This window comes from Dermacentor variabilis, chromosome 1, assembly GCF_050947875.1.
Source record: "Dermacentor variabilis isolate Ectoservices chromosome 1, ASM5094787v1, whole genome shotgun sequence".
Classification (NCBI taxonomy): Eukaryota; Metazoa; Arthropoda; class Arachnida; order Ixodida; family Ixodidae; genus Dermacentor; species Dermacentor variabilis.
Window position 1 is genome coordinate 227706399 of NC_134568.1, and position 27797 is coordinate 227734195.

At 45.0% G+C, this 27797-nt stretch overlaps 1 protein-coding gene across 3 annotated transcripts in view; it reads left to right on the forward strand.

Moving 5' to 3' along the window:
- The window catches only part of PIG-C (phosphatidylinositol glycan anchor biosynthesis class C), a 68791-nt gene that overhangs the window by 13999 nt on the left and 26995 nt on the right, over positions 1 to 27797 (forward strand). Inside the window, exons 1-3 of one of the 3 annotated variants that reach the window (XM_075670286.1) lie at positions 9486 to 9712; positions 13767 to 13877; positions 16133 to 16202. In XM_075670286.1, the coding sequence (XP_075526401.1) occupies positions 13775 to 13877; positions 16133 to 16202 (173 nt within the window). In that variant the 5' untranslated portion in view covers positions 9486 to 9712; positions 13767 to 13774. Of the gene's footprint in view, positions 1 to 9485; positions 9713 to 11109; positions 11217 to 13766; positions 13878 to 16132; positions 16203 to 27797 lie in introns of those variants that run through there. The other 2 variants (XM_075670279.1, XM_075670272.1) reach the window with 2 other exon arrangements.

Sequence of the window (27797 nt, forward strand, 5' to 3'; positions counted from 1 at the left end):
TTAAAGTTTGATCAGGTAAGTCTTCTATTGCAGTGGCGTACCGACAATATTTCGAGGGGGGGGCAAGCCATCTCTCTCTCTCTCTCTCTCTCTCTCTCTCTATATATATATATATATATATATATATATATATATATATATATATATATATATATATATATATATATATATATAAAGAGAGATTTCAGTGACGAAATCGGGTCCCCGGACGAGACGACGAATTTTTTTTTCGGTACATTCGTTCGTTCCTGTGGTGTGCTTTTAAAGGAACCGGATCATCCAGAGAAACAGTCATCTGTTTTTTACGCAATCCATATCTTCACGTACTGTATTAAAGCAAAACACGAAATTTATTCCATTTGGTTTTGGTAAATTGGCTCTCCGACACGCTTGCGCGCGTTTACCAATCACAATGTGAAGATCACCAATGTGAAAGCAACCGTTGGTTCGTCATAGTCACGGAGCCTATGCATCGTACAGTGAGTTTGGGCAGCTTAATGCATAGTTTCATACAGTAACTCTATGGCTTAATGTACCTTTTGAATATTGAACTGCGTCCTAGAAGGCCATTTTTTAAGCAACTTTACCAACTTAAATGTTGTTAAAATATTGGCAATGACCTACTTTGCCCCCCCCCCCTAGTTCTGAGAGTGGGAGGGTCAAGTGCCCCTCACTCCTCGGTAGATACGCCTATGTTCTATTGGTTTTCGTTTTTGGTTTTTGTTATGATGTACTGGTTTCATGGAAGGCAGTCGCGTGTTCCAGGAGCGGACAACACGCGACTGCTTTCCCTAAAACGCTGCTTTCTGCAGCTGCCAGCAGGCGGCGACACAAATTTGCACTTCGTTCTTAAAAACCAGCCAATTAACTGTGCCAAGTGTTATACTAAACGACGTAGACTCAAAAATGCGATCTTTCTGCAAAATTTGAGCAAGAACAGTTCAGCGGTGACTGCAAAATCTTTTTCGAACAGGCGCAGCGAAATATGTCATATAATTAAATCATTGCGCAAGGAACGGTAGGCTAGGTGCAAATCCCATCCCCATTGCCATCAGGCCATGGTCATAGAGTTTCTCCCTATAACACCTATGAGGGAAATCTGGCGCCGTGCCGGCATGGGAATGACGGTATATGTGTCTGCGAGGCTCGTGTTTGCTGGTGTTGTAAGAGGCTTCGTCTAAAACTTGGATATGGCTACACAAATAACGCGTTCTCAAAGTAAAATCTTCATAAAATGTTTCCATTCACGCATATATTACGTCTTTACTCACCTACAATGCATGACCAAGAGAAGAAAAGCAAGAACAGACGACAAACTGTTTCAAAGCGAGCACGAACCTTGTCGTCTGTCCTCCAACTTTAGCGGCCCGCTGATATTTTTTACCAGCCATGACTTTTTACGTCACATATAGTCGTACACGCAATAACAAGTTCTCATGGTTAAACAAAACATGTTTTTGCGTAATAATAAAGTTAAACAACTTTTCACGTGCTGTTTTAGTAGAAAATGAAGGCCGCCGTTCCTGCGACCCTTTCGACGGAGTGGAAAGGGAGGGCGGGGGGGGTAAGCGTTATAGTGCCCTGGGGCGCTATATAGGAATGACGGTATATGTGTCTGCGAGGCTCGTGTTGGCTGGTGTTCTAAGAGGCTTCGTCTAAAACGTAGATATGGCTACGCAAATAACGCGTTCTCAAAGTAAAATATTCATAAAATGTTTCCATTCACGCATATTACATCTTTACTTACCCACAATGCATGACCAAGTGAAGGAAAGAAAGAACAGATGACTAATTGTTTCAAAGCGAGCGCGAACCTTGTCGTCTGTCCTCTTAACTTTAGCGGCCCGCTGATACTTTTTACGTGACATGTGTTCGTACACACAATAACAAGTTCTCATAGTTAAACAAAACATGTTTTCGCGTAATAATAAAGCTAAAACAGCTTTTTATGTGCTGTTTTAGTAGAAAATGAATCATTGTGACAGACGGAACGGTACTTGCCAAGCGCGTCTTCGAGGTATCCTGTCTCTAAGAAAACGATGCCAATCCGAAGTCACAACATACCGGCATTCCTATGCATACCACTAGAGTTACTGTATCTACAGTAACTCTACATACCACAGCGCAGCAGCGCCAGATTTCCCTCTAGGTAATGTAGTGAGAAACTCTATGATTCTGGACATTCCGCCCATAGAGTTTCTCACTACATTATCTAGAGGGAAATCTGGCGCTGCTGCGATGTGGTATGCATGGGAATGCCGGTATATTGTGACTTCGGATTGGCATCGTTCTCGTAGAGACAGGACACCTTGAAGACGCGCTTGGCAAGTACCGTTCCGTCTGCCACAATGATTAATTTTCTACTAAAACCTCACGTAAAAAGGTGTTTTAGCTTTATTATTACACAAAGACATGTTTTGTTTAACTATGAGAACTTGTCATTGCATGTGCAGTTATATGAAATGTAAAAAGTATCAGCGGGCCGCAGAAGTTGGAGGACCGGGAACGAGACTGACACTCGCTTTGGAACAGTTTGTCGTCTGTTCTTGCTTTGCTTCATTTGGTTATGCACTGTAGGTGAGTAAACTTTATTGGAATATGGAATATGGGTGAATGAAAACCTTTCGTGAAGATTTTACTTTAGGAACGCATTATTTGCGTAGCCATATCCACGTTTTAGACGAAGCCGCTTACAACACCAGCCAATACAAACCTTGCAGACACATCATGGGAATGACGGGCGCTGTGCCGTCATTCCCATGACGGCACAGCGCCCCTTAGGGAACTCCCGTAGACGGTGGTGCCAGATTTCCTCTAGGTGTCGTAGTGAGAAACTCTACGCCGCCAGCAAAACGTCGGCACTATTTGGCGCAGTTACACAAGAGCAGAGTGCCCGCACGTGCGAACGCGTGCACGCAGCTTTGGCAGTGCTGCCACAAAGAGTTGTCGTCCGGTAGACACTTGTTGCTCAACTATGCTACTTCATTCGTATTTGGTTCCGGTTAATTCGATCCCGGCCGGAGGTCTCGCGGCCAGCACCCATGCACTCACATTTTCGTGATTTCAATCCTAAGACTGACTTTCGCCGGTTCATTCGAACTTGACATGTCAGCGCACACGCACATGACCCCTATGGTCACCCCAATGACCCCTTTAGTGGAAGCGTCTATCATGGTGGAGCTTAGGGGACAGTGAATGGGGTAAACACGTCATATCCCGTCGAAAACGCCTATTTTCAGCTTGCCCTAGGAATTTTCAAGCAATAACAGTAGCTTACATTGTCTGATTATAGTAGTCACCTAATTCTATCACGTGCCTCATCTTTATTTTTCAAGAAAATTGATCCGGAGATTGCCTGCGCGGTGCCATCGAACACGACACCAAAACCGCCTTCGCGATGTTTGTGTGCTTTACCACTTAGCACAAATGTATTGCATCGAAGCTGACATAAACAACTGTACGGCGAAACTGACTAGGAATGCGGCTGCCGTTTTTGTTGCTAAGAGATGGGGTGCGCGTTAGATTTTTACTTTATTTAGGAGCTTTACTGTCATTTCTACGCTGGTTTTCTACTTTTGACCTATAAAAAGTGAATATTTGATTTGGGAGCATGATTTGGGATTTGGGAGCAAATTTTAACCAACAATGCGTTTTGGCACATTTTCTGTGTCTTCTTTAATTGGACCCTCCGGTTTATTCTATCGATTTCGTCGCTTCCGTCAGGATCGCATTAACGGCATTTGACTGCATTGTGTCGGAGGGCAGACTGAGTGTTGTGTTAACGCAACAATATTTGCATGGCAAATCCGTCAGGTGCGGACTCGCCAGACTGTGATGCGTGCCCAAGACAGTGGACCGGATGTACTTTTTGCTTGTCCCAAGTATGATTGCCAACCGCAGACAATGATTTTGTTAGCGCCGCTTAACCACCGGCTGTTCAGTGAAAAAAGTGTTAATGAACTTCATCCTTAATCCTGAGTTCCCCATGTTTCTGCTCTTTCATTTTCCCAACAGGCTGGGACTCTGCGTTTGTTCAATATATTCTCCTCTCGCTCCCTTAATAAAGCTTCGCCTAACATATATTCCTGCATTTGTATTCTATGTGCATAATTATTTTGTAATTACGCGTGGCCTAAAGAACAACAGGTGCGTTCTTTCAGTACGTACAGCTTAGCAGCAGCGTCGTGTTCTTGTACAAACTAAATTTGTGCTATTTTCTTATAAATATTATTCGGTTATGCAAAAGAACTCGAACTCGTTCGAACAGGCTTGAACCGTTATCTTATTACTTCGGAGTTGAACCGGAACTGGACCGTTTTCGAACCGAAACGAAAATCGGAACGAAAAAAAAAAGAAAGATGGAGGACGCTTAAGCTTCGCCTTTAAAGAGCCCCTCACCAGACCCCATAGCAAATTTTGGTTATACGCTGGAAGTTGTTACGTGTCCTCTAAGGAGCACTCTGCCACACAAAAATTTTCAAGTCTGCTCATTAATAGCAGAGATAGAAATATTTCAGCGGGCGGGCTCCACTGCATATCAAGACTCCCTCTCCACTCCCCCGTCTAGCCTTCGCTCCCATGCCGGACCTCGAGGATCGCGTGACGCATATGTCACGGGCCCCGCCTTCACTTTTTTTTTTCTCCTCGCTTTTTCTTTTACTGCTATGCGCACTTCCGCTGGTTTATCCGCTGGCGGCGTTGCGCGCGAGCTGTTATCGTTTCGCGCAGCGCAAGGATTTGCTCGCTGTGCACAAGGACACATGAGTAGCGGTATAATTCAGTGCTACACGAATACTGATGCAGAACAAGCGGATCGCAGAGCATGATCACGCGCTGGAACACTAGAAAATGGCAGTTTCGGTACCTGCGCACGTGACCGCACAACCGTGGGAACAAGCAAACGGAGCAGATATACGTCTCTCTTGCTTCGGTGCGAAGTGAAGCAAAGAAGCACACAGACATTCCGTTTGTGTGTTTTATTATTTCTCTAAACTTCAATTCGTCAATTCAAGCAATAGATCACACAAATAACAGATGTGCCTTGAATAATTCTCGAAGTCGCGTGTCACCACGAGCGACGTCACACTGCGGATTCGAGTACGTAGTGTAGTGCACGTCATCCTCCGGCTTGGAGCGCGGCGGTCGCGAGGAGAAAACGTCGTTCAGTTTGAAATTTCAGATCTTTCCGCGGCGCGTAGCGATGTAAAAATTGGAAGACGCTTAAGCTTCGCCTTCAAGAGTGGAACGCGACAGCGTTCCCGTCGACCCGCCAAGGGGTGTAAGACAATGGGCTACGGCGCAGCGACTACGCGCCCCGCATCAGACGCGGTGAGCGTCGAGCAACGCAGCGTTCGGCGCGACAACGAAATGTGCGCCTGAGCATGCGACGCACGCCTGAGCCTTAGAAACAGCTCGTTTCTAAGGCAAAACCGCGTTCACTAGAGGCGCTTTTGTACCGCTTTGAAGCATCGAACTCGTGGCTCAGTGGTAACGTCTCCGTCTCAAACTCCGGAGACCCTGGTTCGATTCCCACCCAGCCCATCTTGGACGTTGCTTTTTATTTATGAAGTGCCTGTCGTGATTTATCGCTCACGGCCAACGCCGCGGACGCCGACACCGACGCCGACGACACCGGCTTTTCTGCGACACGAGCTCCTTAACGCTATCGCGATAATACTTTGCAGACACGATCGTTACCACGCAATGTATGTTCTGCGCTTGTCAGCTCAAAATGGCCAGACCTGGTCAGGGGCTCTTCAAAATGGAACGCCGATAGCATTCAAAGATCGCTGACTGATTCTCACGCTTCCCGGCAACTAGAACGTGTGTAATCGTAATGTTTACCGGGATGCGCTGGCCGCGAATGCTGTGCACGATGGCGGGCTCTCTGGAAGAAACGCGGCCTCTTGCACTGCCCGCGATGCGGTAACGATGCGGCGGAGGCGAGCGCCATCTGGAGGTATTGCAAGGAACCGGGCGCGCCGCTCCGTGGCCCTCAAGACCCTCGGGTGCCGGCGCGCGCAAATGGTGGACGCCGTGGCCGGTCTATGAATGGTGAAACGCTGAAAAATCTTATTTCTTTTGAGTTTTCACGTAACAAAATTATGTTTTCTCTTTATCAACGTGACATAGCGCATTCTGGACAGGAATGTAAGGAGCGAAGCGTTTTCAAGAAAGGAAACGCAAGCCAGATGATTATCGTCGTGGGGCAAATATACACCCGAAAAGGTGCAACTGTTTTAAGAACGTATAAGTTCCCAATGGACAGGATTAATTGGTGTCTGAAGAGGTTAGCCACATATATAAAAAAAATTATTTGCTCATTAGGTGTTTAAATTAACACTGTTACGCACAATGTTGGAAAAAATAAGGTTCTTGAATAATGAAGTTGTAGCTGCTTGCTTGGCTGCATAACTTTTATTTCCTTCTTTTTTTAAAGGGACACTAAAGGTTACTATTAAGTCAACGTGGACTGTTGAAATACCATCACAGAAACCTCGAAACGCTTGTTTCGTGCCAAGGAGAGACTTATTTTAAGAGAAAATGCGTTCTGAAGCGTCCGCGTACCTCTAGCGCAGTTCAAATCGCCCGCCCTCCGATCGAGGAGTACTGACATCATGGTCTCATAGTGACGTTGGGCCATCGGTGAGTAGAACGGCGTCCGCAGACGGCGCTACGGCTTTTCTGCGCAAAACGCAAACGCGCGGCCAGAAACAGAGCCAAGACAGAGCCGACAGCAGAGCGAAAGCGGGAGTATGGTGGCTAGCGGAAGGAGAAACGAATTACGTCCCACATTACGTCCCACGGCACACGGAGAGTCTGTTTTCGTTAAACTATAGGCTGCGGCGAGCTCGCAGCGTGGTCGGCGTGGTCTATGAGAAGCGACGAGCCTTTTCGCACTCGCAACAGGGCATAAAAATGTGCGAATCGACGCAAAACTCGGCCTAGAAACGTGCTTCGCCACAGCCAGGGCTCAATACGACCCAAGCTGGCACGACCCAGATGTCGTTTCCCGCACCGCCACCAGGCGCCGCTACTATACCTCAAACTCCAGCGCAAGACGCCCATAAGCTGGTACTTCATTCTATGACGCTAACTTCGACGCTCGTCGCAATGGACCCTGACACCGACAGATTGGCTCGCGATGGTGGGCTCAACTTCAGCGATTTGAGCACCGACGAGCGCGACCTGCTGCTGAGGGCTCGCACTGCCGGCGTCGTTGCGTACTACGACGGCGGCCTCGACACCGGCTCTCCGGAGCGGGAAAGCAACGAGGGCTTCCCACGACATCACATGGACGTGGCATTCTCACTGCTTGTTCAAATGAAAGTTTCGCGAGCCAGCAGAACCCTCACAGCACGACGCGATAACGAAACTACTGAAACTCCAAAGCGTGCGCGGCGCAGAGTCGAGCGCGCAGACTCGAGCGAAAACGAAACCTTTCGAACACCCATATTACTGAAGGGCAACGTCAAAATGTTATTTTTTCTTAGAATCGAATAGACGTAGACAAATAGCATTTTTTCCGTCTTATAATCGAATGAAATGATATTTTTAATACGAGTAGTTGAGTATTAGTAACACAAATTATGAGGAGTCCTTTCGTCATCGGGCTAGTACCGGAATGTCGCTGGGGGGTCTCAAATCGTGTTATGCATTTACCTCAATTTCTCGGTTACTAAAGCTCTGTTCGCGATTATATTGACGCCTTAGACGTTCTAGAACATTGCTCTACCACTTTAACTTGAGTTTCTGGTAACCTTTAGTGTCCCTTTAAGGAAATGAATGTCAAGAAATTTGGATATCGACGAGCGTCCGCTAGCAATACAGGCAACATGCGTGTTTCAAATGAACTTTGCGAGTTGTAGTGATCCAAAGAACGGTCAAGTGCAATGCGAAGCTTGTAAAGATGGGATAAAATTTGACCTCGTAATTATTTTCTTTGCCAGTGTTTAGTATCACCATCAGTCCGAAAGCGCGTGATTTGGTGCGTTACTGCGGTTGTGTACTTGCCGCTATGGTTTGCATAAGTGGCCGCACGTCATTGGCCAACGTATCTGGCGAGTGCGCCGGACGCGGCCATGATAAGCCACCATAGCCATGATATGCAGTTGCCAGGACTTTTGCGCGCCTCAACCCGTTGAAACGCTTCTGCTCGCGTCACACGTGCGAATGGCCATACAACGTGCTGCGAATGGCCATACAACGTGCTGCGAATGGCCATACAACGTGCTAGATGTTGGTGAAGTGCCCCTACAACCCTTCCCACAAAGTGAAAAGAGGAAGGCTCAACATACACATCACGAAGTGCAGCAGAGAACACACCCGGTGCCGACTTAAGCCTTGCCCTTTCACCACTGATCACATGGCGCCGGCGCGAACGCCGAGGACTACCAGAGGCACCTCGCCAACTGCCAAGACCGATCATCGACCTTCTGCACAGCGACAAGGGACGAGCCGGACCCACCCTTTGACATACCAGTACCCGGAGGGGCAAAACCGTTTGTTCCATTTTCCGCACGGTCCAGGGGCTGAAGCCAGGAGAGCATAAACGTTACTACCAGTCGCTGAGAGCGAGCGGCCCCCGGTTGTATACATGCCTGGGCAGTACCCAGAAATGGAAATGCCCCCCATGCCGAAAACAAGGCCTAAATACCCCATTCCGGGATTCGAAAAGTGGGACCAAGATAACACCGAGAGTGAACGGGACCTGGCACCCCGACTGGGCGAGACCAGGGCCGTTGAGCCCCGGGCCGCCCCAACCCAGCCAGTTCTGGGCCGCCTAGGATCAGCATACCCCGCCTGCGCCGGGGTCCCCCGTTGACGTGGACGCGCTTGTCAGGAGGCTGATGGGGCTCGGCCATGCCCGACCTCAGCCAAACTGAGCCCTGTAAAGGCGGTCTTTCAAATATCACTTGTCTTTAAATTTCCTTTTTTTTTAATTTTTTGACATTTAACTAGTCACTCTTGCCGTTATTTTCTTGTCACCGGTTTGTACAGGCAGACTGGTAAAGAGTGTGTGATAACATAAAAGCTTCAATAAAGTGTTTCTAACCAGAAATTGTACTAATTGTTTGTTTTGTTTGACTGCAGGAACCATAGAGTTAATTTAACCAACTCTATAGAGGAACACTGGCCCGAAAAAGTGGGAACCGCTAGCCATAGAGTTTTATACAATATGCCGCTAGCATACCGGTAGTACAGCTAGACAGCTAGAGACCTATAGAGCGCCGCCGCGTTGGGCGTGCGGTACTGGTCAATGTGGCCAGCGCAGTTACATTTGAAAGAGGTGAAAACAAGTCACCTTATGCTTTGTCATTTAAAAACGCATACATGACGCATTATGGAGGTGATGCGTTAATATTAAGTTTACAGAAAGCGCTTGCTAAGGGCGTGACGTATATAAATCATGATGTACGCATTCATGCAATAAAGGATGACGCGAATTTCGGTTTCGTATCTGTGTTCTTTTTTATGTTTTTTGAATGCGTAGTAGTTTCGTACAATTTAGGTTTGACGGCCGTATTGGCCGTATCATAGGCCGTATCCTATGCCGTAGCGGTTAAGTTCGGGGCCTGAGCAGGTGTTCTGTGCTTTAGCTGAGCTTTTAGTTGCTTTAGTCAAGTTGTTTCTTTATTCTACTGTTTAGTCTTTTAGTTTTAAGTCTGCTGGAAGGAATGGTAGGATTGTGAAAGCCACACGTACTACAGTGGTACGGGAATTATCCTTGATTTCTTTCATACGGTTCCTTGCCCAATGCTTAATGAACACGTTGTTGGGTCGTTGGTGCATGTTTTGGATCAGAATTATGGGGCAGCAAAGGGGACACCGGCGATGACAAGAGACGACACGGAAAGACTGGCAGTGCGCCTATCCGTGTCGTTTCTCGTCGGTATCCTCTTTGTTGCGGCACAAATCTTGTCTAGAACTCACTCATTGAGTCCACCTGGCGCTGTTATTGATGCAACACTCAGTAGTTTATTTTACGGTTTACATTTGTTTGTTCTCTGGGAATATATCATTTATGCGCGTACAGTGGCCGTTACTTCCATATTTTTTTTTTTTTTTTTTCAGCTGTGGAGAATCGCGGGCGCGGGATTTAATGCACTGTCTGATTGTTGCATCAGCAAGGTGGCTTAAGCTTATTGCAGGTGATGACACGTCGGTTTAAATGTATAAGGATGCAGAGTTAATGCTGATATCATGTCAGGCAGAACTAATTTGACAAAAGCATCTATGCTGTCTTTTGCCTCTAGGTCTAAAATTAGACATTCACCTTAAGTTTTGTTTGCATGCCAACAAAGTATCTAGGAGAATTGCATTTCTTTCAAAGGAAGAAATTATTATATATGGCGCCCATACTTTCCCTAACATATAACTTCCATTTATTATACATTTATCCATAACCATGCAGTTATAATATTGCATTGCAATTTGGGGAAACACCTATTCTATGTAGATGTTACATCTTCAACATGTGCAACACTAAGCTGACAGTTATCAAATTTTGTGGCTCCATAACCTTTGTAGTACCAACCATCCATTCATTACGACAACTATCCCTAAAGTTCACATGCTTCACCACAATTTAACATTGTATGCACCTAATGCTCATTCTTCCTTAGAAAAATAATTCTTCATTGTCATTGATAAGTTGCCAATACTGGGTCCCTTACGTTGTAGATAGTCATAGGAGGTTCCCCTGGTGGTTATGTAACTACAGGACCCCTTCCTATAGTACTACTGTTGAAAATGAAATATAAATAAAATAAAAAGAGATAAAAGTATTTAACCATAATAAAAGCGTATAAAGAACTCTTCTGATTGTTTTACTGGTAGTTAAAAACCACGGAGAAAAAAATATGTTTCTCGATTCTTTAGCCATCTCTAGTAGTGGGTTGTGCCGGTCTGGGAAATTAGCCATAAGTTGTTTGAAGGTTAAAAACAATTGAATGGGTCGTTACATGAAGGTAACAGTAGGAAGGGGTGCAGGGCTGTCCTTGTGTCAAAATTGTAGTAGTGGCCTATATAATTTATTATTTATGATAAAATTGGCATAACTCAGCTTAATTAGTTTGTAGGCTGACTGCACTGAGAATCGTGTCTTGTGTAGTAGCTGGATAGCTCAGAACAGATGGTGAATGACTGCTGTAGACTCTGCAGAAAGACACTTCTAGCTGCTCGCAATGTCTTCAGGTGTGTGATCCCAGGCCCAGGTGATACACACTTCCTGCACTCAAGAAAGATTATGGGGAAGGGAGTAGACATAAGGAGAGATTAAAGCATGTGTGCCCTGTTAAAGTTGTTTTGGGGCTGAAAGATAGAGAGGGGGGGGGGGGATCTTAAAGGAAGGAAGCAAGTGAGCTTTCTCGTGTAGAGGTAGAGTATTTCTGTCCACTAGATCACTGTACTGATTACTGATTCCTACCATGTCCCGTCAAGCGGTGGGCATTTATGACGAATTGAAAAGACGTGAAGTCTATATCTTCACAGGTTTAGGCGTCTTGGCAACTTGCTTACAGTGTGGTACTGCACTGAGCAAATCAGTCTGTATGTGGACTACATTAATATTGGTCAAGGTATTAGCAGCCTTAAGTGCATCATGTATGGCCTCCAGCTCGAGTAGTAAGGTGTCTAAGTTTTCTGTCTGGGGTCGTTTCTGTTACACATAGATCATTAAGCTAACACCCCCTAGTGGTATAACTTGGACTACATGTGCCAGCTAGTTATTAGCCTTAAAGTTTGTCCCTTCAATAGCAATAAACATGTCAGAATGTGCACATGTAGATGTAACCATGTTAATATGCCCAGTCTTATCCAACAGAAACAGATGTACATCAAAAGACTAATGTATAACAACTTCGAACTGCTTGAATATGAAGATGCATTGCACTGACAAAAGTCGACTTGGCCTCTCCGTGATTCAGTAGCTGCATCTCTGTAGACTATGCAGTGTCGTTGAGGGTCAGTGTGTGGTGCCCTACATGGTTGATAACATTGCCTAGGCTTTGCTGTTGCATTAATGGTGATCGAAGTGTAGCACCACAATGGGAGGTCATGTAATGTGGTAGCCAGAAGACAATTTTCATGGAACTGGGAATAAAGTGCTGCCACTGATGGAATGTGTTATTTTTTGCATTGTCTTTCTTGTTCATGCTGACTGCCAAGTTTCTTGATAGTATTAACCTTTGTGTGCCCTTGTAGGTTAGGAATTGGGGTGAGACAAGGTAGCTCCTTGATTGCCCTCATGGCATTTAAAGCTTTGAGTCTTGCTGACTGTTGCACTGTCAACTGGTATTGCAATGCTTCATCGATAGTGTGTGGTTGAAGTATTTATGCACAAGAGGTGATATGCAAGTCAAAAAGTCACCTCGGTGCAAAATTTATCACTCATTGGTGCAATACTGTGTTTTAAAAAAGTGCAATGTTTTAGACTACATATGACAGAGTTTTTGAAGTCACTTAGAGCTCATGTGACAGAGTTTTTAAAGTCACTTAGAGCCTGAGCAGTGTGATGCACTTAAAGCCCCAGGACTCGCAACCCTTCAGTTTCTGGTGTAGCTGATGATTGTCTGGTGATGACGAGTGTATTGGTGACATTGACTTCCAAGTTAGTGTTTTCTCAGCTAAGATACTTTGCTTTTAGATGTGATGCTGATTGTCAGCTCTGAAGCATCCACTTCAAACATTGGCAAACAGTTTTATTTAGAGAAACATTGGTGGTAGTGCAAAGAAATCTCAAGGCAATGTTGGAAATGTCAAGGGTTATGCGTAAGCAAAGCTAGAAGCTTGTGGGATAATTTTATAACATAACCAAAGTTCAATTAATTGGACTTCAGTCCTCTATGGATGTATTTAACACTGCATTGTTTCAGAGCTATTGTGTGTATCAAATGAAATATGGTAAAGCATAATTATGCTGGGGGTTTTTTGTTCCATCAATGGCAGCAATTAGCTTGGCCTTTTGAATAGTTCAGTGATGCTGGAAGTGTCTGAAATGCCATTTGAAGAAGGAATAATTCGTCATTTTTGTTGGTTTGAGAAATAACTTGCAGCTGCTTGGTCTGTAAACTCTTCTGACAAAAAATTTTGAGAGCCAAGCAAATGCTTGCTGAAAAAATATGCATGATTACTACAACACTCTGCGGTCTGAAAGTGGCATGATTTCATTTAACCTGAACTGGGGGGTAGCTAAGCTTTTTACAACATTACTTGTGACCAACAATGCAAAGCTACTTCCCATAATGGTGAATGTGTGCCTTGATGCGTTCAAGCAAGCTATGGGCGTCGTGTTGCATTGGTTTGTGATTAGCATGGAGCTCGGCCTGCCAGCATCACGCCCACAGTTTCAGAAGGTGCATGTCCACTGTCAACTAGTTTTCATTTATAGTCAAGATTGTGCAGTCTGTCCAAAGCAACTGTGATGTTTAAATGACGGTTGTTCAGCTACGGTAAATGAGGTCTTTTTGTGTTTCGATGGCAAACCCTGCCCCATACCTTCTGGGGATGGATGTGTGCAATTTTAATCAGACAACAACAAATGCCATGCAATTCTTGGCCGATCTCCCATTGTGGGTAGGTGATGTTTCATACAGGGAAATCAAAACAAACCTCGTGGCCTTATCTTATTGTAGTACTATATTTATTCTGGGGAAAAAAAGGAAAATGCCCATGTGTCGCGCTTCTTTTTACACTATTGAAATGTCCTTTGACAATTATAGCATTTTTGTTTTGAGTCTTCTGAGGTTGCACATTTTGTTTTACAGCATTGAGGATGGAGGTGCCAGAACGAAGTTGGAAGAAAGTGCTTTATGACGACCAGAGTTTTCCTGACAATTATGTTGACCAGTCATTTCTGGGCCAGCTGCGTAAAAATGGTAAGTGGTGCGATTCCAGAAAAATTTATTTAGTCATGTTTTATTACTGCCAAGTGCAGTTGTACTGACAGTACAAAGTACAACACAGATATGCTTGAGGGATGTGTTCTGTGTGAGGGTTTTCTTTCTTTACAGTTTGTTTCTTTATTCTAATACAGATGCATTCTGTCATATAGTATGAGCTCATATATTACACTAATAGATTGGTTGAATTCACCGTCGTGTACAAGAGTGTCCATTTGTTTTGTCTAATAAAACCTTACCTCATACAGTAGTATATACAGGGTTCCCAGCTAACTTTAGCCAGAATTTGAAAATATGTGAATGCCACATAGCTGGAGAGAACCAAGGTAATGTTGTTTGCCGTCGTTTTTATTATTTATTATTAGTATTTCTTCATTCTGCCTAATTATATAATTAGTCTTAATTAACCAATCATCAACTTCTCAAATATTATAATTAGATGAAAAGTGTCAATGAGAAAATTGTAGAGTGACATGAAAAACTTCCGATACAGCTTTCTGTTGCTCAATACATGCTACATAAAAGTGTTTTTCCAAGCGTGGAAGAAGCGCGCGAATACACGCAAAGTGCCTAGAGTGGCCAGTCGTACGGCAATTTTGTGTGTATTTGTGGGCTGCTTTCATGCTCGGAAAAACACGTTTCGTAGCACACATTGAGCGACAAAAAGCTGTATCAGGAGTTTTTCATGTCACTCGTACAATTTTCTCATTGACACTTTTCATCTAACTATAATATTTGAGAAGTTGATTAATTAAGACTAGTTATCTAATTAGCTGGAATTAAAAAAATAATTTGAATATCTCCAACTGATGGCAAACATTACCTTGGTTCTGTCCAGCTACGTGGCATTCGCATGTTTTTAAACTCTGGCTAAAGTTAGCTGGGACACCCTGTATAGTAGCTGTGCATTTATTTAACAGAGCCAAAAAGATCACCATACTCCTGTGAACTCTTGATTTGCTTAATTATTGTGGATAGCAATTAAAAGAGCTCCTTGGTACCACTGGGAAGCATAGAGAACTCTAGAGCTACTGAAAGAGCTCCTGGAGTGTACTGGACAATGCTAAGAGGCTCCCTCCCAATTTGAAGCAACATACAGGTAGCATGTAGCAAGATACTGTTTAGTGTGTTGTGCAACTTGTTTCCTTTTGTTTCTGCATCTTTCAGTATGTCTTGAACTTTGTGGGAACCTTGCTTACTCCCTTTAGCTCACATTGCCAACTTGTGACATTTCTTTTTTATCTTATGTGTTTTATTATTGCTATTATAAGGTGAGAAAATCACTTCCATATAGATTTTTTAAAAAGCTGCTTTTCACGGCATCATCCATTTGCAAACAGGACTAGTTAGCCGCTTAGCAAGCCCGATGACCTTTATTAAGTACCATTCAATTCTTTACCCATAGTGGGTAAGCACCATTCCTAGAGGGAAATAAATTGAATGAATTGAACTCACCTTGTCATGATAACACTCAGTGCCTGACTGTGTGAAGCTGGATGCTGTGGTACATTGTACAAGAGGAGGCCAGTAGAAAACTGTTGATATTTGTCAGTGCCCAGTACAAATATTATGTGTTTGCTTGCACAGAGCACAAGTGGCAGTGTGGTTAGAATTCACTGCTTGAAAACACAAGGTCATTGGTTCTTTACCAGGTTTAGTATCTTTTTTTTATGTCACTTCATGCCTTGACTGTACAGAAGTGTGACGTACAAATGAACCTGATTGGCCCATTTCCTAGCTCATGATTACTGTTTGCAGAAAAAAAAATTCATTGCCAAGTGGAGTAGCCAATGACAACATAGAAAAGACATGCACTTACCCAGTGTTTTGATGCAGTCACTAAATGCACCATACAAGTGCTGTTTTGTATCTTTTCTATTAGATCTGAGGATTGATGCCACTGGCATGCCAGTAGCTCTCATTTATGGTTGATGCTGCAAGCACAGATTTAGTTTTGTGAACTAGGTGGGCAGGCGCTATTAAAAGTTGCCCTTTGTGTTTTACTGTTGTGAAATTATAACTTTTTGGAGACCATTTAGTAGTGAACAACCAATGCTTTTGAGAATGACTATTTACTGTCATTTTAAGAAGTTATGCAATCCCCATTATTATATGTTCGTTATGTCACGGTAGCATATTTTCCATTGAGCAGTTTACTGTAGCTTTTACTGCATTTCTTTTTGAACTGTCTTACCTGTGCAACTTTATTTGCAACTTTGTGTCTGTTGTAGTGAACCTGGTCCATTTCAGCCTGACTGAAGCACTCTATGGTGTCACTGGCATGGTGCAGCAAATTTGCCGGTATACATTTTTACTATATTACAGTTGTCAATAAAGCACGCGGTGCCGACCAAGGTACAGTATATTCAAATAAAATAAGTTTTGGCACCTGCAAACAGGAGCCTTGTTTACAGTGACAACAAATGGTGAAGTACACTCATTTAAGTATGTGTTATCATGTGCTGTAGGCATCATGCATATACGGGGGGGGGTGGGAAGTAGTAGTCCTGTCAAGCATATGTGCAGTAGGTTGAATGATTAAAGATTCCAAGTGCAAGCGTAGGATCAGTTTTCTTTCGGTGGCGATTATACACGCACCATCCCAGCTGATCACATGCCCAGTAGACGCAGCATGCTCTCCGAATGCATTTGACGACACTTCCTTCTTTTTCACCTCGTTAGAATGTTTACCAAGCCTTTTTTTAAATTTCCCAGTGTCACCTACATATATACATCTTTGCTCAGATTTTATTTTACTGCATTCTTTAGGCTCACGAAGCAATGGTCAGGTCATTGGGGATGCAAAAGCCTCCTCATACTTGATTATTTCATTTGATCAGCTTTTCCATGCAACCAAGGTGGTCTCATATGCATTCGATTGGCGCTGGAGCCTCCACATGCTTTGTTCAGTTCCTGTATAGTGGTGTACAGTAACTTATTCAAATTTATTCAAGGTCCTCACAGGCTCCGAAATGGAGTATTGCATGAGGAGGGGTTATAATAAGGTTCAACAATGAAAAGGAGCAAGGGAACTTGTACATAAAATCACCATTATGGCAATGTGGAGTATTGCACAGTATTACCCAGTTATGAATGAGGAGACTTGCTCAGGCGGTGTTCACAATGCAAGAGATTAGACAGCTAGTCAAGCTTTGGTCAGAGGTCAGTCTGAAATTGACTGTGTGCTCTTCTGTGAGTGAAAACTCCACACAACAGGAAAGATTGCTCATAATAATTTTTACATATGCTGCCCAAGTGCGGATGGATAAAAGCAACCCACGGGGGGAAAGATAAGGTTGCACTTGATATTAGTCAAACATAATTTCAAACTCATGAGCATCTACCGTTTGAAACATCATTAAAATAGCCTAGAAGTCGGATAGAAAAATTTCTTCTGTCTCTGCACTAACACAGTCATTTAAAGATTATGTTGCCGAGTCGGCCAAAGCGCAATTTTCGTTGTAGCTATATCTTAAATACTGAGTAGTGCACGATCGAATCCTCATTGAAGAAGGTTGTGCTACATTACCTGTTTACCGTATTTACTCGTATCTAGGCCGACCGCGATTCTAAGCCGACCCCCTCAAGTCCAGAGCAAAATATATACATATATATATATATATATAACCTTGGATGTAGGCCGAACAAAAAAAGCGAGGACAGCGTTCACAAAATGCAAACAGCATTTATTGAATTTGAACGTGCAGAGCTCATTCAACGTCGTCGTTGCTGCTAGACTCGTCGCTGTGTTCCTTGTCACTGTCACCTTCAAACAGTGCACTATCTTCGGTACCATTAAGCGCATTAGATATGCTGCACTTTTTAAAGGCGCGCACGATCAAAGTACCTGGGATGTCGTCGCACGCTGCAGCTACCCAGCCCGCCAGCTGCGATAGCGATGCACGTTTGATGCGGCCCGTTGCCGTTAGCATCTGGTCTTCATCAGTCAACCAGACCGTGTAATATTTCCGCAGACGATCCTTGAAAGGTTCGTTGATGCAGACATCAAGTGGCTGCAACTGGCACGTCATGCCACCCGGTATGACAGTGAGGTCCGTGTTCGCTTGGGCGAGTGCAGCCTTCACGTTGTTAGTCAATTGCCCATGGTAGGAGTTGACAAGGAGCGAGTTCTTTGTCAAAAGGGCTCCTGGATGCCGTCGCCACACAATCTTAACCCACTCTTCCACCATCGCACCTGTCATCCACCCGTTCTCATTTGCCCGCACAATGACATTTCTTGGGAAAGTTTCTCGAGCAGGCAGTGTCTTTCTTTTAAATATCATATAAGGAGGGAGTTTGTGTCCATCAGCTGTGCAGCACAGCATCACAGTTGCGCGCTGCTTCTCATAGCTCACAGAGCGCACCTTCACCTCCTTGGCACCCTTTTCATTCGTGGTGTACGCCACTGGCCTATCAAAATACACATCCGGCTGGTCGGCGTTGGCGATTTGCCCAAGGTTGTGGCCTGCCGCTTCTCTCTTTCGCAGCACGTAGCGCTGAAAAGCTATCAGCTTTTCTTCGAAATCACTTGACAGCTTTTGGGTGATTGAAGTGCGACGTCAGAGGCTGAAGCCGAAGCGCTTCATGAATTTCTGAAGCCAGCCCCGGTTGGCTTTGAAATCCTTTGGCGTTAGGAATCGCTCCCTCGAAAGTTCCCTAGCTTTCGCTTGGAGCACTTCTGTTGTCACTGGAAGGGCAGCTGCTCTCTGCGTCCGAACAAAGTCGGCCAAAACTGTTTCCATCTCATGGTGACGGCCTTTCTTTGGCCCGCTAAATGCCGTCCTTGTTGCGGCGCACTCAAAAAGCTGTTGTTGTCCCCTCCAACGACGCACGTTTTTCTCGTCGACGCCGAAGTCCCGCCCGGTTTGAAGGTTCGACGATGCCTCGGCGGCTATCACAACTTTTCGCTTGAAAGCGGCACTGTAGTGGCATCTCCTGCTTGGTGCCATCGCGACAACACCATGCCGCACACCGATACGGCCGACACGACACAGGATGACACGGGTCAAAACAACGCCTCCTTTATTTAACTATGCCTGTCAAAAGAGCCCCTCCTGCTCAATCACACCCTTTCCTGTCGCTCTTTCCCATATGCCGGCGCTTGCCGCTCGTGGCGCTGCCGGCTGACACTCAGAAGACCTCTTATTGACCCTCAAAGACCTTTTACTCAGAAGACCAAGTGGAAATAGCGGCCAAACAAATTGAAGAGGAAATATCAGAGGGTACTGAAACTGATTGGACTTACCCAAAGTTAATGAGACTATTTGAGCGTGAGCTAGGTAAGGCGCGAGTCAGGAAAACAAGGCAAGGGATACGAAAACTAAGAGCTGGTGGGATGAAGAGGTTAAGAAGGCCATAAAGAAACGTCAGGAAGCCTCCAGGGAACACAGGTATTCCAAAAGTAAGGGAGAACCTGAAGCAGAAGTAGAGAGGAAATGGGTAAACTACATAAAATGAAAAGGGAAGCATCCTATTTGATCAACGAGAAAATCAAGACAAAAGGGTCCCAATGGCTGTCAAAAATAAGCAATAAAAAAGATAAACAGGCAGCTAGAAAATTCTGGCAACATCTGAACTCCTTGGGTAATAGGACAAGCCTAGAGCAGAGGTATATAGTAACAGCTCAAGGTACTCGGTTAGAAGGAGAGGAGGCAATGGAGCATATAGGAACCATGATGAGGGAAAAATTTACAAAACAGAGAAATGGTACATGCAGTACGTCGGAGAGGGATAGCCCGGTCAACCCACTGCTTTCGCTTGGACAAAAAGAGTGGGAAAGGGCTGAGAAGAGGGTACCAAGTAGCACATCGGCAGGCCCCGATGGTATTCCAATTACGTTAATAAAGAAATTGGGCCCGAAATCTAAGAAAGCATTGAGGGAGGTGGTGAGCAAAATGCTAGTGGATGGTAAAGTACCTGACGAATGGAGGCTAAGTAGGATGAGAATGATATATAAAGGAAAGGGGGACAAAGCTGACATAAATAACTACCGGCCTATAACAGTGACGTCAGTGGTTTACAGGGTGGTTATGCAGATTATAAAGGACAGACTGCAGGCATGGGTAGAGAACGAGGGGGTACTTGGAGAGCTACAAAATGGGTTCCGGAAGCATAGGAGGCTAGAAGACAATCTGTTCTCGCTAACACAGTGCATTGAAATAGCTGAAAAGGAACACAGACCCCTATGGCTGGCTTTTTTGGACATCAAGGGAGCCTGTGACAGTGTACTTCAAGAGGGCTTGTGGGGCATTCTGGAAACTTTAGGAGTGCAAGATGGAGTAACCAATTTCTTAAAAGATATCTATAAAGGTAACCGGGTGATTATACAATGGGAAAAGCAGGTTTCGGAGCCTGTAATGATTCGGCGGGGGCTTAGGCAGGGGTGCCCATTGTCACCTCTGATGTTTATGCTGTACCTACAAGGTTTAGAGGCCAAAATACAGCAAAGCGGACTCGGCTTCAACCTATCATTTTTCAAACAAGGAAAATTGATTGAACAGTCATTACCAGAACTGATGTACGCGGATGATATTGTATTAATGGCTGACAATGCAGGAGATCTGCAGGAATTAATGGACATATGTGGTACAGAAGGAGACAGATTAGGCTTGAAGTTTAGCAAAGAAAAATCAGCAGTCATGATTTTTAATGATAACATTTGCGGCGAGCATAAGATACAGGAGGCCACGCTGGAGATAGTCGATAAATACAAGTACCTTGGGGTGTGGATAAATAATGGCATTGAGTATCTGACAGAGTACGAAAAATATCTAACGACTAAAGGTAACAGAAGTGCAGCGATTATGAAGAGTAGGGCACTGTGGAACTACAATAGGTACGAGGTAGTACGAGGGTATGGAAGGGGGTAATGGTACCAGGCCTGACTTTTGCCAATGCAGTTCTATGTATTAGAACAGAGACCCGGCAACAGTGGGAAATTAGGCAACGTGGTGTGGGTAGGCTAGCTCGCTCTGGGAGCACATGGCAAGGCACCAAATCTTGGAGTGCAGGGGGATCTGGGATGGTCTTCTTTCGAGGGCAGAGAGGCTAGTAGCAAGATAGCATTTGAGGAGCGATTGAGAAAAATGGGGGAAATTTGGTGGGCTAGGAAGGTTTTCAGTTACTTATACACGAGGAATGTTGACACAAGGTGGAGGAAGCGAACTAGAAAATTGACAAGCAAATACTTGGGCAGTAGCGGGGGGACAAGTAAGGAATCATCTGTCAAGAAAAAGGTTAAGGAGACAGAGAGGGGTATGTGGAGTACAGAGATGCAAACCAAATCGGCATTGGAGACATACAGGACGTTTAAGCAAGAAATAGCCAAAGAAAATATGTACAATAACTCTAAGGGAAGCTCATTGTTGTTTGAAGCCAGGACAGGTGTACTGCGGACTAAAACGTACCGAGCCAGATACCAGGAGATAGATTTGGTGTGCGAGGCGTGTGGAGAGGAGGAGGAAACGGCTGAACACCTGATACTTGCTTGTAAACAACTTCACCCTGCAGTTGAATCTAACGGGGAACTATTCAAAGCTTTGGGTTTTAAAGACAGTGAAAGTAGAATAGACTTTGAACAGGTAGAAATAACTAAACGGAGACTATCTGATTGGTGGATAATATCAACGCAAAAGTAAAGGAGTAAATACATAGGTATGCATGCATATAGAACCATTAAAGGCTAGGTGGCGCGCGCCGCCGCCGCCCGATTCAAAGGGTTGAGCCTTAATCATCCATCCATCCATCCATCCACAGTGTCCCGTCCGTCTCGGCCGTGCACGGGCTTGCGGGACTCGTGGCGCGAGGTAAACAAAGCAATGTTTTGTTCGCTGGTGTCAGCATGCGTAGAAAGATGCTCTGAAGTTTGATTTGCTTCTGATTTGTGTACGGACAGTGTTCAGCATGAGGTACTGCTGTGTGCCTATGTGCACATCAAGCGCAAGAAAGAAGGACGACGGAGTATCATTCCACGAGGTTCCTGCCGACCTCGAGTTGCGCCAACGATGGCTAAAGGTGATCTCACGAAAGAACTGGGAGCCGAATACAACATCTAATTACTCCGTCGTTTGCAGTAAGCACTTCGTTGCCTCGGACTTTCGGGAGAATACTAAAATCCGACAATTAAACAAGGGAGCGGTGCCCAGCGTGTTCACGTGCTACCCCTCGTACATGAAGCCTGCACCTGCCATGGTACGTAGTGATGCAAGTAGTCGAAAGCGCACTGTGCAGCTCGACTGTGGCCAGGAGAAGGCTAGCAAAAAACGGAAAGCAGTAACTGCTACTACCTTCAACGAGAATGAAGAACCTGGCTGCCCTGGCGTCGCGACGTCAGTAGTTGTGCGACCAGCCTTAGCGCCAGCTAACAGGCCAGCATGCTCGAACGCATCTCTTTCTTTGAGTGGCACAGTATGCGCTGTAGCGACGGCGGTGCGTACCGAAGCGTTAACTTGCAGAACAGTGGCGTTTGCGAAGCGAACATTTTCAACTCAGTTGGAAAGGACCGCAAGTTCAAGCAGTTTCGTAGATCGCCGAAAACAGTGAGCCAAAGAGAAAGCCCTTCGGTTACAGATCGCCAGGTTGCAACAGACAGTTGAAAGTTACAAAGAAGAACTTTGCAAGCTGAAGGATGACTGCAATGTGCGTGCCTTTGTGGGCGTTGTAGCCGATGCGCACCAAAACAAGGCAAAGGCTGTATTCATTGTGGGCCAAGTCATCAATTACGGTAGGAAGAGACCAACGTGGTCTGAAACTACCGTGAGGTACTGCGTGATCCTGAGGAATCTCTCGACCAAGGCCTATGAATATGTGCGGACTGAACATCTTCTGCGTTTACCATGTAGAAATACTTTGCAAAAGTATATTGGATCGGCAACTGGGGAAATTGGCTTCAGCCCTCTGGTTCGCTGCAAGCTCAAAACAGAGCTTCAGGGTCTTACAAAATCGCAGTTAAAATTGTGCAGTTTGGTAGTAGACGAAATGCACATCAAGCAAAAGCTTCAATATAATAAACAAAGAGATGCTTTTGTTGGTGACGTCAATATGGGCATTGATCTGGAGCATCTGATACCAAGTGACAGCGACCAGTTAGCAAATTCATTGCTTTGTTTCTTGCTTTGTGGCCTGTCGACAAGCTTTAAGATACCTGTCAGGTACTTCTTTACTAAAGCCTGCACAGGAGCCGAGCTCGCGCAGACCATTTGTCACGTTGTCCAGAAGACAGAGGAACTCGGTTTTGAAATAGTTCGTCTTGTCACTGATAACCACAAGACAAACGTCGCTGCCATGGACATATTAAGCAAGGGAACGGCTCAAATGTCTGCTCCACATCCATCGGATCCTTCAAGACTCCTTTATCTTGCTTTTGACCAATCCCACATAATTAAGAATGTGAGATCACAATTTCTTGCAAAGGACATAGGTGGTAAGAAACAAATTTCGTCAGCTCCTTTGAAAGAACTGTACAGAACGCAGTGAGGCTCAACTGTGAAGCCAATACGATATTTAACACGGAAACACCTATATCCATCAAATATTGAGAAGATGAGTGTGAGACACGCAGTGCAAATCTTCTCTCCGCCAGTTACTGCTGCACTCCAGTATTTGAAAGACCAGGCTGGTCACACCTGTGACTTGGAGTTCAGGTCAGTGGGCCCAACTGTTGAATTTATGTCGCTGATGCACAAGTGGTTTGCGCTGATGGATGTCAGCAACACAGAGCAGCACGTCCACAGGAATGACCCTGACAGCCGGCATTTCAGTGATGTTGACGACATGAGGTTGCAGTGGCTAGAGACCGATTTCCTTAACTATACCGAAAGGCTGAGACAGGAGAGCCACCCTGACAATTTCTTTACCAGTGAGACATACCGAGCACTGGTCCTGACGACAACATCGAATGTAGCATGCATTCGTTTTCTTCTGAAGGAAAAGAAGTTCGTATTTGTTTTGACTCGAAAGTTCTCAAGTGATCCGATTGAGGCACCGTTCGGTTTCCTTTGAAGGACTGCAGGTTGCAATGATGCCATGGATGTGAAGACTGTACTCTGCGGACTTGAGAAGATGTTAAAGACTGGTATTGTATCTGCATCAGTTCGAAGCAATGTGAACAGCTCAACCTCATTCCGTACTGATGCAGCAGTTTCCAGTGGAGACACTTAGAAACGCAGCTGTACAAGCAAGGGTTTTTCCCCATCAGCAGCAAAGAATAGATTGCGGGACCTGTGCACTACACCATGGCTCCCCAACCCCGAAGTGGCTAGTATTGCCCTGATTGGTGGATATCTAGCCAGAGCCTTGTCAGAAAGGCTGAGCTGCGAGAGTTGTATTCAACTTGTCGAAAAACCAAAGGCCAATGCCCCTGTTGATGGGCTCATTACGTACCAAGACTTGGTGGACTGAAATATCCAACCAAAGACTTGGTGTCCGTCTTGATAGGTCTCAAGCGGTTTGTTGACATAATGTTGTTTCACAGGAAGTTCATTTCCAAACCGCTCGAAACCAGTGTAGAACATGCTGTTAATGTGCTTGTGGACGTCCCCGTCTTGATGTGCAAGAACGAAGAGCCTGACCACAGGAAGATGTTCCTTGAACTCTTGTGCCGCAAGTTCATCAAACCACTGCTGTCTAACCATGCTTTTAATATTACAGATAAGAATTCAGTTGCCAAATTATATGCAAAGAAGCCATTGTCACGAAAGCTGCTAAAACTGTAGCATATGCCATGTGAACTGTAGCATTCTTGACATGTTTAGATAACTACTGCAAATAAATGTTCGATTGTTAAATGTCCCATGTGGTTGACTTGTGAGAAAATTCGGGCCTTGGGAACGAAAGCTTTTGAAAAAGCAGGGCAAATCACAAAATCGAGGACAAGTGCAGTTTCTGGCTATAACGCTTTACGTTTTTGCCGAGCTCAGTGAGTGACAATCGATGCGTTTGGCTAGTAGCTAGTCTACATCGGAATACCTGAACGAACACACAAAATTGCTAGCTACTAACGCGGCGGCTATGTCACGCAATCGTATCGCTTGTATCACAATGAATATTTAGGTTATAAGCACCTGAGCAGTGTTTCGTTAACATACCGGACGAACTAAATAAATTATAGTGCAATATGTAACTCGACAACCAACGTGAGCTGTGCAAGTCGGGCGCGGCGCGTATGTTTCAGCAACGTTCTGAGCGGCGGCATAGTGGCAGCTAGCAGCGCCACGATGCGAGCGGCGCTTGAACCGAGGCGTCCGCGGCGGTCCCATTGCGTGGCGCCGGAACTGACAGGCATAGTTTAATAAAGGAGGCGTTGGTCAAAATGACGACCTCGCTTGTGTACGGCTGGCTACTAGCACGGCTAGTAGCGGCTGCGATACTGACTTTCCTAGATGGCGCTAGCTATGCACCATATTTAGGAGTTTCAATGAAAAACTGGCACGTTTTTTAAAATCCTCGAATCTAAGCCGACCCTAGAGTTTGGAATATGATTTGAAAAAAAAACTATCGGCCTAGATTTGAACAAATATGGTACTCTTCAGTAGTTCTGATGAAGGGCAGTACTCCTGTAAACTAGGCACCTTCATTGTGTGTGAAGATTGTTAATCAAAGAACTGCATACTACTGAAAATACTATATTGTGTCACAAAACACCGCAGACAATTTTATGAAATGAAAAGCAAGCAGTGCTTGTGTTATTGTTTTCATGCCTTTTAGAGTGCAGCTCTTAGGTGCCTGTTGCTGGGGCGAGTGTCGGCGTTGCCCCTCATAACTGAGCAAACAAACACAGAGCAGGATGAAAGCGAAGAGAGGGCGAGGAGGAAAGCAGAGAAGGGGGTGCAGCGGAACCATGAGACTGTAAGCGGAGGAGGCAGGTATGGTGAAAGCTTGAGAAGAAAAGTGTAGTGCCGCGCAAGACGGCTTTGCGAGGACGATGGCACCAGAGTAGCATGCATCGTCTGTATGTAAGTAAAGCACTGTATGAGCGGAGAGCTGTCTCTGGCGGCTGCTGTGAATCATGCCCACGCATCACCCACGCGCTGCCTCTCGCTATCTCCCGATTAGTGAAGCAGTCGTGCCACATTTCGCTCCATTTGCAACGTGCCGCACGAGGCAAATTGTCTGCATCAGCCAATATATTGCGAAATGAAAACACATATACAGCTACACTCAAATTTTGCATAAGGGAGTATCGTAATTGTTGGTATAGTCTTAGTGTAAAAGCATTATATGCCCCATTATGCGAAAATCCAGTGTTGTAGTAGGCAGCGTGACCGAATGATGGTACCAAAAGTGTCTGACAGCAAAGAGTAAAACCACATAAAAAAATACTCAAATTATCAAATTTCTCAAGGAAGTTCCTGTAAACAAAATAAGTTAATGCCTTTGAAAAGAATATTAGATAAATTTTCATCTTGGTGGGAATCAAACCCGGGCGTCCGGGGTGCGAGACGAGCACGCTCCCCCAATGCCACGGCAGCTCCGTGGTTCTAGTTAACTAAACGTGTGCCTAGTGTGTGCATCATCGGGCATGTGATGGCGCAGCCAATGGGTAGGAGGTGGTGCTACGTCATGAGTATATAAAATAATAGCATAAAATAAAAAGCATTAATGTCCAGTTAAACGCGCTAAGCGGTCCTTCGAGTTATGAACTCCTCGCGGGCAAGCGAGTGTGTTGAGACGTTTGGCACATTTTTATTTGGCCTTTCAAGGCGCAGTTAAAACACATGCTAGAGCTTGGGTGGACAAGGAACGCACAGAAAAAACATTTCACCAAAGCGACTACAATGCTTTTGCATTCCCACACGTAATTTTTTTGTCATGATGATGATATGCCTGTGTAGTAAGTAAACTGTTGCACTTATATGTATGCCAGGACACAAGATGTTCTTGTTATGGCATATTTGCTTTGACATGGCTACAGTGAACTAGAACGTATAGGCAGTGCAGCGACGAACGTATCCTGTGCCTTGACACACGTGTCGCGCAAAGTGCTGCTTGTAGCAGCAGCATTGTAGTACCTAGCAGGGGCGTAGCCAGGGGGGGGGAGGGGCTTATGGAACTTCAGTCCCCCCCCCCCCGAAATTTTTACCTGCTGTCAACGCTCATGTACCAGGAGTCGCATAACGCAAGGAGCCCCATCCGAGCACAAAGATTCTAAGGGCGTTTTGATGGCGAGCGGGCTTGTCACAGCATCTCGTGGAGGCCGCGGAAACTACGGAGCGCATGGATTTTAATTCTGACGCGTTATGGGTATAAAGTTCTCATAAACTTTTGATGCGAAAGGTGCATTGACATTTCCAAAGTCGTGCTTTAGATTTTCAATTCCGGAACTTTGTGGGTTTAATGTTATAAATGTTTGACGCCAAAGGTGCATTGACTTTTCTAAAGTAGTACATCGGACCACACGACCAGACAAGCCAAATCAACACACTATCGGACAAGTTGACAAAGCATGCAGGTCCGATCAGACAAAGCATTGTGGTAGTTCGTTTTTGCCATCATGTCACAGAAAATAATATCAACATTTTTTTTCACCTGTGCCAAAGCAACCATGTCAAGACACTAAAGCCAGCAAAGGTAACTACATTCTTATTTGTTTTTCTACTTTGACTTTTATTCGCGAGGACACTTGAGCCTCTTCAATTTTTTTTTCTCGTTACCCGTGGGCTGCTGGAGCCCTCCGGAGTGCATGCGTTTTTCTCGTGTTGGCCCGACCATTGCGCAGCGCGCTTTGATGCGCGTTCGTTTTTCTCTGGCCGAGTGGATTTTTGCCTGGCAATGTTTTGGACGCTTTCTGGCTAGCAGACGAGATAAAGAAACAATGCATGGTCACTTGCTTTTATTGCTGCGGGCAGGATTGGACAGATTTGGCGATTTCTCACCAAATTGGCTACTTTTAGAAGCTCC